We start from the raw sequence: 15,384 nt of genomic DNA on the forward strand, positions 1-15,384 counted from the left end.
CTCGATGGACTTGAGTGTGAGCGCCTTGTTTTGTAAATAATTAAAAACGGAAAGAAGTTTTGGGCCAATTGGAATTAAGGAAAAAGATTGATATAGAAATTTTGATTTAATTTCCTTAATTGAACCTGCACGTAAGGGCACCAACAACCCAAGCCTAAGTGCTGGGACCTAGGCACAGCCTTTGTGGACCTAGTTTCAAGTATCGAGGACCAAAGCTCAAGCTTTGGGGCACCAAGCATGGCCTTAATGGACCTAGGCTTAGGTGTTAGGGATCTGACCTTGGGTATAGGGATCCCGTGCTTGGCCTTTGTAGACCCGGGCCTAGGTGTCGGGGCATCGAGCATGGACACAACCACCAAAGCTTTAGGCTTGACCTTGATGAACTCGAGTGGGCATCGAAGGGTTATATATGGGCACTAAGGTCCTAGGCTCAACCTCAATGGACCTAGGCACGAGTGCCAAGGACCCAAGCAATGGGACTAAGGTTGTAGGCTCAGCCTCGATGGATTCATGCCTAGGCACCCAAGACCTATTGAGGACATAGGAACTAGCGTTGGGATTTCCTTGCAAAGCATAGAGTTTATGATTCAAGCGCCGATATATAATCATATTTTAGAAAATATTTTCTAATTTTTTTTAAGATGAGATCATTTTTTGTTGACTCGGAAAACATTTTGCAGTTGACTCATTATCTAAACCGAATGAAATGCCACAATTTAAGTAAGTTTTTTGTTGACTAGCCAATCACAACCTTTGCCAAGGTTGCAAGCCCAACCTCGATGGAGTTGTGCCTAGGCACCATAGGCTTGTCAAGACATAGGAACTAGGATTAGGGTTTATGTGCCAAAGCATAGAATTTCGGGTCCAAACTTTAATACCTAATCATATTTAGGAAAATGATTTTCGATTTTTTAAAGATGAAATCATTTTATTGAATTTAAGTATAGGTTTTCCAGTTGATTAGGAAATCATTTTTCGTTGACTCATATTCCCTAGTAAATTAAACGCTGGAATTTAAGTATAAGTTTTTCTCAACTAGGCGATCATGACCTTGGCTACTAAAGTTATGGGTCCAACTGTGATGGACTTGTGTCTAGACACCAAAAACATGTCGAAGACCTAGGAACAAGCGTTGGAGGTGCAAAAGCATAGAGTTTTGGATTTAAGCGCCAACATTTAGCCATATTTCAGAAAATAATTTTCAAATTTTTAAAGATGAAATCATTTTCTGGAATTTTAGTATAGGTTTTCCACTGATTGAAAAAAAAAAATTCGGTCGACTTATTTTTTTTTAAGGTCAAAAATTGAGAACAATATCTTTTTTTTTATTTCATAAAAATGAATGATTTGATAAAATATCTTTTTCAAAAGTGATAATCTATACCGTTTATAACTTTAATTATCGATTTTGTAGGTATTATCAATTATCTTTACATCATCACGAAGGATTTAAATCTATCTCGTTCATTTATTTTTTTAAAAATAATACAAACGTTTATTTTTATTCGAAGTTCTTTTTCGAAACATTCAATGTCCACCGGATCAGATGAAGACATTTCGACGAGGCAACGGTCCGCCGTGTCCTACCCCCGGGGCCCGGACCGTTCACGAGAACCACGACGTTTCGATTCCGGAGCCCAGCTTCCGAGGATCGGGCGGGACACGTAGGTTGTAAAAAGGAACAGCGCAATGGCAACCGCGGCCGTGTCAGTGACCTGTCTGAGAGCAGTGGTTGCCTCCTCCTCCTCCTCCTGCTCGTACTCCTACTGCTACTTCTACTCCCGCCGCCACCTGCCCACCACCTCTCGAACACCCAAATTCGCCAAACCCCATTTCGTCTCCCTCCCCTCCTTCGTCGCCTCTCGGCCTCTCGTTGTTGCCGCCGCCGCCATGTCGTACGATAAGGAGTTCGCCGCCGCCAAGAAGGCCGCCTCCCTCGCCGCGCGTCTCTGCCAGGTCCCGTCTCTCTTTCTCTCTCTCTTGGGTCGCATTTCGTTTTTTTTTTTTTTCCAATTTGCCAGGGTTGAGTTGCGTTGTTGGATGTTTGTGGGCGCGGCTGGTTTTGAGGTTTGACTCGATTTGTGATCGTGGGATTGAATTGATGCCCGCCTGCTCATTTGGGTGATTTTTCGTGATGTCGGGTCGAATTGCTAATGCTTATGCTCTGCTTCGATCGAATGAATTTGGGAAATTGGGATGAACCTTGGTTCTTATACCCGGCTTTTCTGCTGATGAACAAACCAACTTTATTGGTGTGATTTTGAAAGTTGTGGCAGCCGCGTAATCAATTGAAATTTGTGACATTCAAATGAACGTTTTTTAGGAGATATGGCACTCGAACAGTTAGAAAAAAAAAGTTGTGGCGCTCAAGCGAACGTCTGCCACTTTTGCTGTGCTTATCTCTTTTTTTCCCTTAGTGAGGGATGATGTTCTCTTTACACAGGTATTTACTCACTGTTCTACCTATTGCAGAAAGTGCAAAAAGAACTATTGCAATCGGATGTTCAATCGAAGTCAGACAGAAGTCCGGTCACGGTGGCAGATTATGGTGGGTCCTCAATGCGATATTTTGTTTTCTCCTTGGTTATCTTGATCAACGGTATGTTGTATAGGTATATAGCTTCTGAAGGCAATAATACAGACGATAACAGATGCCAATGTGGAGATGGGCATTTCTGGAATGAGCATTAGAATCAGGTTGTTCAGTGGAATCACAAGCCCTCAGTAACTAACTTCCATTGTATACATAGAGAACTCCTGTGCTTGAAAGTACTTGACATTTAGTTAGACCAAGATTTTGGTAAAATTTGGAATTAGCGAAATCCTATGAGTTGCTGCTCATAACTGGATAATCAGCCAGTCCTCTGACCTGTTTCTAACACTGGGATAAGCTTTTTGCATCTGATTTGTCTTTCAAGAGCTCTTTAAGCCGGTATACCTATTGTAGTTGGATTTTCTTTTTTATTTAAATTGTCTAATAATTCTACCATTGGCTTGATGATCTTCAAATTTTCTACGAGAGAAATAATTCTAGATGCAAAATGTTCCATTACTCTAGTGAAGTCAGGAGAATGCAGGCAATTGTCATGCCGATGTTCTTATGTGTCCTTCTGATCAAGATGGCTTACAAAGTTCTCTTTTTGCACAGTTGCCTTAAGAATCTGTGCATTCCAGCCTTATTTCTCATTGCCTAATCTTCTTTGCTTTCTTGTTTATTTTTCACGCAATTTCTGGTTAGGAAAAAGATCATGTCCTTCAGAGCTATTGCTTTATTTGAATATTGAGTTGCTCAGCAAGTGAATCATAAACCAGTTGATAATGTGCTGAAATGCATCCTAGAGGTCGGAAGAATCTTTCCTTTTCCTATTTGAAAAACGGAAAAAAAACTATTTCTATGTTCTTCAGGATTAGACATTTTTGCAGATCAAACGCAGTAGAATAACCCTTGACACTTTTTAACTGAAGATATGCAGGAGTTCATTTTCCTCTGTGTAGGATTTAGAGTCACAAGGAGCTTAGCTGAATTAAATAGAACAGTTCTAGCTGTCATATAAAGGCCTTGTCCAGCACTTCTTAGAGGAAAATAAGATAGCTCATGCGGTCAATCTGACCTTGTTGAGTGCATTATATATACACCGTAGACATTGAATGAAAATGGAATGGTCTGACTCACGCATGAGAGCTTTTAGGCATGACTTGTGGAGGACCATGATAGATTCCTGATGGGCATGAACATGATTGGATTTAACCTAAGTGCTTGATCTTTTTGACTTACTAATTGTCCCACTCTGGTGAAAGAAGCAAGCTTCTGATTAACTGCAAAGTATGTTTGCCGATAATGTGTGACTGTGACATTTGGTTATCGAAGGGTCACACTATACCAGCTTGTGGAGAAGCTTTAACCTGTGCATCTTGGCTGTGCTTCTCATTTTCTCCTTTACCTTTTGTCTTATCTTCTCTTTATGGCACCAACCTTTTGTCTTATCTTATTTACCAGAAAATAGGCAAGTTAGTGCATGAGTATCTGTTTGCTTGTACATGTTATAGGTTGCTTGGGGTAATGCATCTGGTCATTTGGACAATCAGTCAATGCTTGTTCGACTGCTCAAATTTCTTTAGTTAATACACATGTAATCAATCCTTTAAGCATGTGCATACCTGAGTTCCCAAGTTGTATACTTATTTGAAGAAGGCACACCTAATAGGAGGATGCATAGACCTTTCTCGTCTATAACATCATATAATATAAGTATCCATCTGTTATCCATTTTTTGTTATGTCCGAAGACAGTAAATTGCTATCCTCCTTCAGTGTTTTGGCCATAATGGATCGATTGTTCTGTTGCTGGTTGACAGGTTCACAGGCTATAGTTAGTTTTGTGCTGGAAAGAGAGCTTTCCACTGAACCACTCTCTTTAGTGGCTGAGGAGGTTAGTATGTTAAAGCATAATGGCTAGTTCTGGTACCTCTATTTTCTGATAACATTAAAAATCATCTTCAAAATCTCTCACTCCTTTCAGGACTCAGGAGATCTTCGCAAGGATAGTGGAAAAGACACCCTCCAGCGCATAACAAAGCATGTCAATGAAACTATTGCAACTGATGGTTCATACAGTGCTTCTCCGCTATCGCCAGAAGATGTACTTAGGGCAATTGACACCGGGAAGTCAGAAGGTGGTTCTTTTGGTCGACACTGGGTCTTGGATCCTATAGATGGTACAAAAGGGTGAGAAACCTGTTTTGACAGCATGTGCTCGTCTTTTATTTACAACTGTCCTCTATTATTTCCTTCTCCAAAATCAGTGTCTGAGGATAATATAGGGCCTTCATGGAAAAACTCTTATGGCAATTTTTATTTATTATAAATGGAATACGCTCTGGCATAAGGTTATTCAAGCCTGACGGATGGTGTTCATCAAAATTTTGAATAGGGAAACTGCTATAAAATGGCATAGCCATTGGAATCCTGAATCCCGGACTCAGCGGAATACACAAATTTCTTTCTTTTTCTTTTGGATATAGGTTTGGCAGTTCTTGATAATTTTGGTAAGAAACGTTGGCACACGATGTATTATCTATAGAGCCAATCAGTACTTACATCAGTCTTTCTATTGTTTAAGATTTTCATATTCTTTTATTTAGAGTTTTCTCATTCATGAACCCTTCATTCTCCACAGCTGCTAGTAGCTGAGAAATTGAGAACTTCTCTTCGTTTCAATTACTAATTGCTAAATTAATATTTTCATCCTCCTTTCCTCAACAAGCAGTGGCAAATCAAACATGTATTAATTCTACTCTGTCTCTATCTGCTGCTGTTTCTACGTACCAAGGTTTTTATACTCAGTGTTCATTGGTGTGTGTGGAACAGATGTTTTCTGTATTAGTGAACAAGTGTTTTGACAGAATTTCTTCTACTAATTGGTGCAAAGTTTTGGTGTGAAGAATCTTTTGCCATACCGCAATATCTGGGTGATGAATGGGCATTTTAGGACTTTTGCGGACTGAACTCAGGCAACACTCATTGGATAAATAATTAATGGTTCTTGGCACTCCAGGAAGTCTCTTTAACAGATATGCAGGCCATTGCACAGTAACAACTACTCCTTATCATTTGTATTCTACAGTGTTGTGGATGCCTCATCATACAGTCAATTTACTTTCGTATTCTATTGTAACTGCTATGATGAAGTTATTACTACTGTTGCCAACTCATTAGGTATCAACTAGTTCAGAAGGATTTATGCAATGAGATTACCTGCAGGTTTTTAAGGGGAGATCATATGCAGTAGCATTAGCTTTACTAGATGATGGGAAAGTAGTATTGGGTGTCCTGGCTTGTCCAAATCTTCCGTTAGCCTCTATCGCTGGAAATGTGACATCGGAAAATGCTGTTGGCTGCCTTTTCTATGCGAAAGTTGGTTCAGGAACTTTCATGCAGTCATTAGATGGATCTTCACCCGTGAAGGTTGGTAAAATTTTCTTCTACAATTTATCATGCAGATACATATCAGTATCCTTGGTTGAATCTCAAAAAAAAAAAAAAAAAAAAAAGGAGGGGGGATTCACTGGGAAAAGTTGCCCAAGGCCCTGTTCTCAAGTGCTGCAGGCAGTGACCTTTTCTCATATAATTTCTCCCTTATCCTTTGGCATGTTCTGAGTCTAACTGCTATTAAACTTTGAGAGGAACATCACTTGTTCGATAAATGTTCCAGGTGCACGTCAGTGATATTGGAAATTCTGAAGATGCATCATTCTTTGAATCATATGAGAAAGCACACTCCATGCAGGATTTGACAAGCTCCATTGCAAGGGTAATATCTCTCTCTCTCTCTCTCTCTCTCTCTCTCAAGTGCAGCATAATAATCTTCAAAAGATCTCTGAGGAAAACTCTCTGTCGCAGAAACTTGGTGTCAAAGCCCTGCCAGTGAGGATAGATAGCCAGGCCAAATACGGGGCTCTTTCCAGAGGTGATGGAGCAATATACATGCGCTTCCCGCACAAAGGGTACCGTGAGAAAATTTGGGATCATGCTGCGGGGTGCATCGTTGTAACTGGTACAGGAATTTCTCTCTAGTGCTTTCACTTTTTAGGATGATTAGTCAGCTTTGAAATTGTCATAAGGCAGGAAGATGCATATGCACCATCTCTCTCTCTCTCTCTCTCTACATATATATATATACCTAATTTACGGAACTTACAAAACTCATGGGTTGGGTAGCCCTATTGTATGGATATTGGCTACTCTGTCAATCAACATACATACACCTTCCAACCCGATCACTTAATTTTGCTCAACTAGACATCTGATGCATCCTAACGCGATTTTTGCAGCAAGGCACTTTTTGCTTGCTCGCTGATGAAAGTACTAGAAAGCTTTTGTTTTGTCCCTTCAAGAATAAGAGGAGATTTATGTCTTAGTTCTTGCGTTGAATGAGACCATCTGTTATTAATCGCAGAGGCTGGAGGAGTGGCAACGGATGCAGCAGGGCAACCTCTGGATTTCTCCAAAGGGAGATACCTTGATTTGGACACCGGGATTATAGTTACCAATCAAAAGTTGATGCCATCACTCTTGAAGGCAGTAAGAGAATCCTTGGAGGAGAAATCCTCCTCATTGTGATGCTACTACCCTACTCTTTTAGCCCCAGCCCATCAATGCAACCCGGGCAATGCGACAGGAAGGATGCGGTCCTTTCTATTTTCTGTCAACAATCAAATTTAACTTAATTTCAAGGGAGCAACTGAAGTGTAATAAGAAAAATGGAGATAAAAGAATCATTCATCCGACATCATAGTTTGACATCATCATACAAGTTGGGATTATGAATGAATTCATTCCATCTGCCGAAACTGAGAATGGTAATAACGGCAAAAGTTGCTCTGAAATTTACTTCAGCTGAGAATAGTTCACCTGTTTGATCTTCACCTTTGTTGTAGAAGTGAAAGGCACAAATCTCTCCTGTCCTTGTGTAACAACTACTTCAGAAGAGTTGTTCGGCCTTTTACGCTTCCTGGCAGAGACAGAGCAGTGGATCATGAACTTTGACGAATGCATAGTTGCTAATGTATTCCGGAATAAGTATGATAGGTTTTTGTTTAATTACATAAGTAATATTAAAGCCAAAGCGCACTAAAAAAGAACATGAGGTGAATGAAAAGCTGGTCTGGATTCTACTTGACTGCTAAATTGAGTTGACAAAGCATGTTTGCCGCTTCTCTTTGGAAGTCAGCTTTTTCATTGAATTTCGTTGTCCACATTAGCATATCCCCTTGGTATTGGTCAAAGAAAATTAGTTTGTCCTATATTTGATACGAGGGAGAATGTTGCAAGGACCATGGTTATAATGAGTAAAAGTACAGGGACTATAAAATATATGGGGATTAGACACAAGCCTTGGGATGCTCAGGTCTCTATGCATCAAGGGCTTAGTTCCGATCGGTGGTGTTTCAAGTTCCATCATCGGTGACCAAAAATTTAGGTGTCGGAATCTCCGATCCGAGGGCCAGGAACTTGGGTTTGAGGGCATGGGGACCTTATCCAGTGTCGTGGCCTGAACCCAACACATGCTCCCTAGACCGTGGCCCGGTGCAGGAGGTCTCAATAATCCGATGGATGACGCTGCGACTAGACAAAGTCCTCGAGGGCCTCAGGACCCTAAAACCCGAACCCACAATTTTTGGAGATTTTTTATGTGATCCTGCCCAAATCTGTCTAGCCAAAGCCAATAGTCAAGACCATATTATTGAATGCCAAAAACTTGAAGCGTCAAAACTTGACATGAGAGGATATTTAAGTGTCAAAAGTTACAAAACTAATACTTAGATGCCATTTTAAAAAAAAAATGGAATACTTGAATGCTAAATCTATCATAGGTGGCCAGAAATCTTACATGAAATTTTTTTAATAATATAACTCACTTATGTAGCACGTTGGAGAGTTAAGTCAACAATGAAGAACCAAAAGGATGGTGTTTGTCCTTTTTTTTTTTCAATTTTAATATAAATATTAATTAAAAAATATTTAAAAATATTTATTAGAAAAAAAGATAAAAAGGAGGAGGCAAGGCGAGGATTGAGCCCTCGCCGCCGCCTTCCCCCTTGTCGTCGACCCTCGCTTGGTGGGCCAAGAGTAGTGCCCACTAGGATCAAGAAGTCGATTGGGGTCACCTAGCTTTGGCCGAGGGCCGATGACACCGGCTGACCTACAGTAAGGGCCTGCAAGCCCTCGCCAAATCTAGGGTGAGGGTCTCTACCCTCCCCCAAATCCAACGAGGGTTGTTGACACTCATTCGGTGAGCCAAGGGCCATCGCCCACCCATTGCCACTAGTTGGCTAGGCTTATCGGCCCTTAGCTAGGGCCCAAGTGACCCCATCGACCCTCCCCCCACCATCGTCGACCCTTCCAACGACGATAAGGGGAGGCGACAACGCAGGCCGAGCCCTGCACTTGTAATCTTCATCTTCTTCCTCTCTTTTTTTTTTCTTTTTTTAATAATATATAAGTAATTTTAGTTTTAAATTTGATTTAATTAATTTCTATATTAATTATCTATCTACATCAGCAATAAAATGATGTCATTTTACACTTGCCTTGCTGAAAAATCACCGTGTCAGCATTTTGGGCATATTTTCTGGCCATTGAATTAACTAATCAATTTTACTTCGATTTTGATATCGTTTTCATAACTTTTGACACTTAAATATTCCCCAATGCTAATTTTTGACATTCCAAGTATTCTTTTGTCCCATATTGCCTAAACTCAACACTTGGCATGGACATGGGACCTGGAGCCTGAACTCCAGCATCTTGACGCAGGTAGATCCTTGGTGCTCGTTTCAGGACCTCAAAGCTCGGACTAGGACTTGGCACAAACACAGGATGCCAAGACTCATGCCCTAAAACCTGGACCTCAATGATTTGACTTGAAACCTCGACTGCCCCCAAGACCTTGAAAACTAAACCCACGACCTCGAATGCCGGACCGAAGGACTTGGCACCCAAGACCTAGACAACTTTAAAAAGTCGAACTTGAGACCTTGCAGCACAATAGGAACTTGGCATAATGAATACAAAGAGACTCGAATGGCGGACTTAGGCCTGAGACTTCGACATCCTGAACTGAACCTAACTCCATGATGGCTGGTCTCGCTTTAAGTTAGATACATTACAATCGATCTATAAGAATGGTCTGCAAAATAATTGCGCATACGTTTTGTACTAGGCGTTGAATGTAAATCTCATTTGACTAGATCCTCAGTTGCAGAGCATTACTGACCGGTTCTAGTGCAGTTCAACATTGCTCGCTTTAAATTTGCTGTACCTTGAAACCGTGAGGAGGAGCATTTTACCAGCATGAGGTGCTGTAAGCGCTTTACCACTACGTTGCATTATGATGTGCGATCTTGTGAGCATCGGAATGCCCATCTCGTTGACTGTTTTAAGGAGCATGACTCGCTTTCGCCATCATTGAGAATGGGGGCATAGGAAACTCTTCGAGAACCAGAACGGCGACAGTGCGAGGTCCTCTGTTTCTCACGCTCGGACCTGTTCGTTCATGAACACTCACAGACATTTCAATTTCTCGAGGGACGTGAAGATGCCGACCGCAAAGTCCTGAGTCAAGAAGCAGGTGGACACGGAAGCAGGTGGACCGCAGCTACTACAAGACAACGACTTTGGCCGTGTCAACTCGCCTTTGGAGAGAAGACCATACAAGACCCAAGTTCGTCAACCCCACATCTCCTCTCCGTCAACTCTCGGTCTTCGATCGTCTCCTCCTCCTCCTCCTCCTCCTCCATGTCGTACGATAAGGAGCTCGCCACCGCCAAGAAGGCCGCCTCTCTCGCCGCTACTCTCTGCCAGGTCTCGTCTCTCTCGGAAGTGCTTACGAGTGGGCACTGAACCCATGAGAGCGGTTGAGGCATTCGTGCTCTCGATCGCTCATGCTCCTGCTCTCCTTCATTCGAATGAACCCGGAAGTTATTCTCTCTTTCAAAGAATTTTATATGGATAATCACTCGTTCTTATCATGGCTTTTCTGCTGATGAAAAGGGTTACTTTTGTTTTCGAAATTCATTACTGTTACTTCTTGTTTCTTTGTAGCATTCCTCAACTTCATTACTATTAGCTCTCATTTTTTTCTTCCTATTATGGGATGACGCTTCTCTTTCAAAATGGTCACATGAAGTTGGTAGGATGTTCTGTTTTGGAGAGATGCTTACTGGGTTCGCCGGTATTTACTCACTGTTCTATGTATTGTAGAAAGTGCAAAAAGCATTATTGCAATCAGATGTTCAGTGGAAATCAGACAAAACTCCTGTCACAGTGGCGGATTATGGTTGGTCTTCAATACCATATTTTGTTTGCTCCTTGCTGGTTATTTCAATCAATAGAAGTTGCTCCATTTTATATTTACATGTATATCTTCTTGAAGGCGACTATATGGACATAGGTGTTTCTGGAATGAGTTATGTATAAGTCAGGTTGTGCTGTGGAATCATAAAAGGCCTCAGTTAATTATATCTATTGTATACATAGAGAACTCATGTGATTGAGAGTACTTGACATTTCGGTGGACCAAGATTTTGGTAAAATTGGAACACTCGACAGTTATTAAGCGAAATCCCAGTGGGTTGCATATTGTAACTGGATAACCAGCCAGTTAGTTCGTGATTAATCCTTGTGCTTCTACATTTTATAGGCTGCTTGGGGTAGTGCATCTGGTCATTTGGACAGTGAATGCTTTTTTGATGGTTTAATCTCTTTACTTAATACACATTGAATCAATCATTCAGTCAAGGAAGCATGTTCATTCCTGAGTTTCCAAGTCGTGTACTTATTTGGAGGAAGGCACACCTAATAGTAGGACGCATGGACCTTTCTCAGTATCACATCACATAAACCAAGGATTCATCAGTTATCCATGTTTTGTTATGTCTGAAGAGAGTAAATACCTATTCTCCTTCACCCTTTTGGCCTAAATGGAGTGATTGTTCATTTGCTGGATGACAGGTTCACAAGCTATAGTTAGTTTTGTGCTGGAAAGAGAGCTTTTAGATGAACCACTCTCTTTAGTGGCTGAAGAGGTTAGTATGTAGTGAAGAAGAAAGCTTAATGGTTAATCATGTCGTGGTATTCTGTTTTGTTATATCTGATAACATGGACAATTCATCTTCAGGTTCTCTCACCTTTTTCAGGATTCAGGAGATCTTTGCAAGGATAGTGGAAAAGACACCCTCCAGCGCATAACAAAGCTTGTAAATGAAACTATTACAATTGATGGTTCATATAGTGCTTGTTCTTTATCACCAGAAGATGTAGTTAGGGCAATTGATCATGGGAAGTCGGAAGGCGGCTCTTTTGGTCGACACTGGGTCCTGGATCCTATAGATGGTACTAAAGGGTGAGTGAACTATTCTGAAAGCGTGGGCTGATCTTTTATTTACAACTTTCCTCTATCGTTTACTTCAGGAAATTTCAGTATCTGAGAGCAATATAGACCCTTGGTGGGAAAAAACTGTTATGACCATTTTTATTTGTTTCTAAATGTAAAACTGTCTGCATAAGGTAACTAAAGCATGAAGGATATGTTCATCAAATTTTTTAAAGAGAAGATGGCATAAAATGGCCTAGCCCTTTGAACCTTTTGTCATAGACTCAGAGGCATAAGCGAATTTTTTCTTTGATTCTTGGATACAGGTTTGGCATTTCTTCTTGATTTTGGTAGGAATTGTGGGCACAAGAAGTGATTTCCATATTGCCAATCAGTATTAACATCAATTTTCTTTTCTTCAAGATTTTGAAGTTTCCTTTATCCCAAAGTTTTCTCATTCATAAAAGAATCTACTTCTTGAAATCCTTGTTTCTCCGCAGCTGTTTGTAGCAGAGAAGTTGAAAATTTCTCTTGTTTCAACTACTGATGGCTATTGAATATTTTCATTCTCCTTTCTTCAACATGGTGGCATTCTTCTCTGTCTCTATCTGCTGTTGTTTCTACGTGCCAAGGTGTTTCGACTTGATATTCATCGGTGCATGCAAGATGATGTTTTCTGTATTTACTGAACAAATGCTTCAAAAGAATTGATCCTACTTATTGATGACAAGTTTGGTACAAAGAATCTTTTGCCCCACAGCAACTTTTTTGCGATGACTGGGCATAATTAGCACTTTTGCTGACCAGATTCGGCCAATACTCATAAGATAAATAGTTAATAGTTCTTGGCACTCCAGGAAGTCTCTTTGAAAGATACACAGGCCATTGCACAATTTTACAATTACCTACCTTAATTATCATTCGTATCCTTCATCCTTGTGGAGCCTCATCACATGGTCAATTTACTTTTGTGCTCTTTTGTAACTGCTATGAAGCTTATTACTTCCTTTTGCCAGCGTTAAATATCAACTGGTATGGGAGGATTTATGCAATGAGATTTACCTTGCAGGTTTGTAAGGGGGGATCAGTATGCAGTAGCATTAGCTTTATTAGACAATGGGAAAGTAGTTTTGGGTGTACTCGCTTGCCCAAATCTTCCATTAGCATCTATCGCCAGGAATGTGCCGTCAGTAAATGCCACTGGCTGTCTTTTCTATGCACAAGTTGGTTCAGGGACTTTCATGCAGTCGTTAGATGGATCATCACCAGTGAAGGTCGTTATAATTTCTTCTCGTCAATTTCTTTCCACCTTTATCGTGCATGAATATCGGATTCCATGGTCGAGACAAAATGAAAAATAATTAACAGGTTCACCTGGACTGGGTGCGCAAGGCCCTGTTCTTGGGTCCTGCAATGTCTCCCTCATCCACTGGCATGTTCTGAGTTGTAACTGCTATTGAACTTCGAGAGGAACATCACATGTTGAGTATAAGTCCAGGTTCATGTCAGTGATATTGGAAATTCGGAAGATGCATCATTCTTTGAACCATTTGAGAAAGCACACTCCATGCAGGAGTTGACAAGCTCCATTGCAAGGGTAATGTCTCTCTCTCTCTCTCTCTCTCTCTCTCTCCCTCTCTCCTCCAACATTAAGTGCAGCATAATAATCTTCAATAGATCTCTGAGGAAAACTCTCTGTTGCAGAAACTTGGTGTCAAAGCCCCGCCGGTGAGGATAGATAGCCAGGCCAAATACGGGGCTCTTTCCAGAGGCGATGGAGCGATATACTTCCGCTTCCCTTGTAAAGGGTACCGTGAGAAAATTTGGGATCATGCTGCTGGGTGTATCGTTGTTACTGGTACTAAAATTTCTGTCTAGTAAGAATGATTAGGCAGCTTTGAAAGTATCAGAAGGCAAGAAAATGCATATTTGTGATCTCCCTCTCCTTTTTAATATACAAAAGTTGCTGAACTGTGGTTTGGTAGCTCGTGTATGGATAGTAGCCACTCTGTCAATCATCATTCATCTACCATTTTTTCGCTCAATTAGACCTTTGACGAATCATATACGCAGTTTTAACAATAATAGCCGGTTGCCTTTCTGCACGCTCATAACTAAAGTACTAGTAAACTTTCGTTTTGTCCCTTCGGGAGTGAGGAGTTTTATGTGTTGGTTCATGCGTTGAATAAGACTCTCTTCTCTGAATCACAGAGGCCGGAGGAGTGGTGATCGACGCGGCTGGACGACCTCTAGATTTCTCCAAAGGACGACACCTTGGCTCGGATACTGGGATTATAGCTACCAATCGGAAGTTGATGCCGTCGATCTTGAAGGCTGTAAGAGAATCCTTGGAGGAGAAGCCAACCTCATGGTGATGCTGCTGCACTACTCTTTTTTTATCCCTGTGGCGTCAATGCAACCTGTGCGATGCGGCGGAAGGATGCTGTCCTTTTGTCTTCTGTCAACAATAAAATTTAGCGTCATTTCAAGGGAGTCAACTGAAGATTGCATTCCCTGTATAATGTGCAGAAACTCCATCTTTTGATGCCCTATAAGATATTGAATCCATTAATGTATGGTGACCGTAAAATAGTAAAACTGGCGGAGACCGTCTTGCACCTTTAAGTTAATGCAGTGGCACACACATCGCACACGGAAGATAATCATATTGCAAAATGGGATTTAGCTGTTAAATCAAACTTCAGACTTAAAGGTGCTAAAGATAGCATTATCTGGTGTGATACCAAACTTATTGATAGCTCTTATCATTTTGTTGGCCACATGTTGATAACAATGTAGGAATATTAACTTTTTCAACATGAGAGTTCCATGATATTATTCCCATTCTTTATCGACCCATGGCCATCGACATTATTATGTACATACTTCCAATTCTAGCCTCATTATACTTGAACGGGCTCTGGCATGTGATGTCGCACCGTGGACCTCTTTTTCTCATGTTAGCGTCATTGCCTCCTCATGTAGCCTATTCTACTTGACAATGCACCAAATAATTTAGTTTCATATGGTTCAAATGACCTTCGTGACACCATTGGCATTGATCTTGAGCTAGAATGTCCTCTAGACATCGATCGTTTCTCTTTGCAAAACCAGTGATTGGTTTTTTTTTTTTTTTTTTTTCTTTTGGGGACAAGCGTATCATATGGGAAATCATCTTGATAGGGATTCGTTTCCGTGTTCGCCCTTACAATTCTTCCCAATCATTGGGTCATTGTGTCTTGATTTGAAAAATATTTTCGCAGAAAATAAACAATTTGAAAAATATTTCCTAAAAAATGATTACCTCTACCCGTCGAAATAATTAGTTAACGGAAAATATACATATTACAAACAACAATTTATGTTCAAATATTTTCATAAACAATGAAAATATTTTTTGTTCATTCACTTATTTGAATAATATAAGAGATCATTTTTTTATTTTTCAAATCAAAAATAAACGGAGTGACAATGTAAAATTAATTTAAAGAAGCACAAAAAATTATTTTTAC

The 15,384-nt window shown here is 40.5% G+C and overlaps 2 protein-coding genes across 2 annotated transcripts; both read left to right on the forward strand.

The window, feature by feature from the left end:
* Positions 1 to 1,625: 1,625 nt before the first annotated feature.
* LOC104418114 (SAL1 phosphatase) lies at positions 1,626 to 7,567 on the forward strand. Its single transcript, XM_010029345.3, is given in 9 exon segments — positions 1,626 to 1,956; positions 2,473 to 2,548; positions 4,356 to 4,429; positions 4,520 to 4,725; positions 5,761 to 5,774; positions 5,777 to 5,964; positions 6,212 to 6,310; positions 6,400 to 6,553; positions 6,956 to 7,567. Coding segments are annotated over 9 exon segments (1,242 nt in total). The 5' UTR covers positions 1,626 to 1,689; the 3' UTR covers positions 7,120 to 7,567.
* A 2,641-nt stretch (positions 7,568 to 10,208) lies between these two features.
* On the forward strand, positions 10,209 to 14,470 carry LOC104418113 (SAL1 phosphatase-like). Its single transcript, XM_010029344.3, has 8 exons — positions 10,209 to 10,362; positions 10,762 to 10,837; positions 11,512 to 11,585; positions 11,697 to 11,902; positions 12,942 to 13,146; positions 13,371 to 13,469; positions 13,577 to 13,730; positions 14,084 to 14,470. Exons 1-8 carry the CDS (start codon positions 10,297 to 10,299, stop codon positions 14,245 to 14,247), a joined length of 1,044 nt encoding a protein of 347 aa, XP_010027646.2. The 5' UTR covers positions 10,209 to 10,296; the 3' UTR covers positions 14,248 to 14,470.
* Positions 14,471 to 15,384: the final 914 nt, after the last annotated feature.

This window comes from Eucalyptus grandis, chromosome 2, assembly GCF_016545825.1.
Source record: "Eucalyptus grandis isolate ANBG69807.140 chromosome 2, ASM1654582v1, whole genome shotgun sequence".
In the NCBI taxonomy this organism is placed as follows: Eukaryota; Viridiplantae; Streptophyta; class Magnoliopsida; order Myrtales; family Myrtaceae; genus Eucalyptus; species Eucalyptus grandis.

Excerpts from the sequence above, each read along its gene's own strand:
- LOC104418113 (XM_010029344.3), top strand. The coding sequence starts at position 10,297 with ATGTCGTACGATAAGGAGCTCGCCACCGCCAAGAAGGCCGCCTCTCTC. Across the intron at positions 10,838-11,511 it reads TGTCACAGTGGCGGATTATG|GTTCACAAGCTATAGTTAGT; the intron begins GTTGGTCTTCAA and ends GCTGGATGACAG. Across the intron at positions 13,470-13,576 it reads TGACAAGCTCCATTGCAAGG|AAACTTGGTGTCAAAGCCCC; the intron begins GTAATGTCTCTC and ends TCTCTGTTGCAG.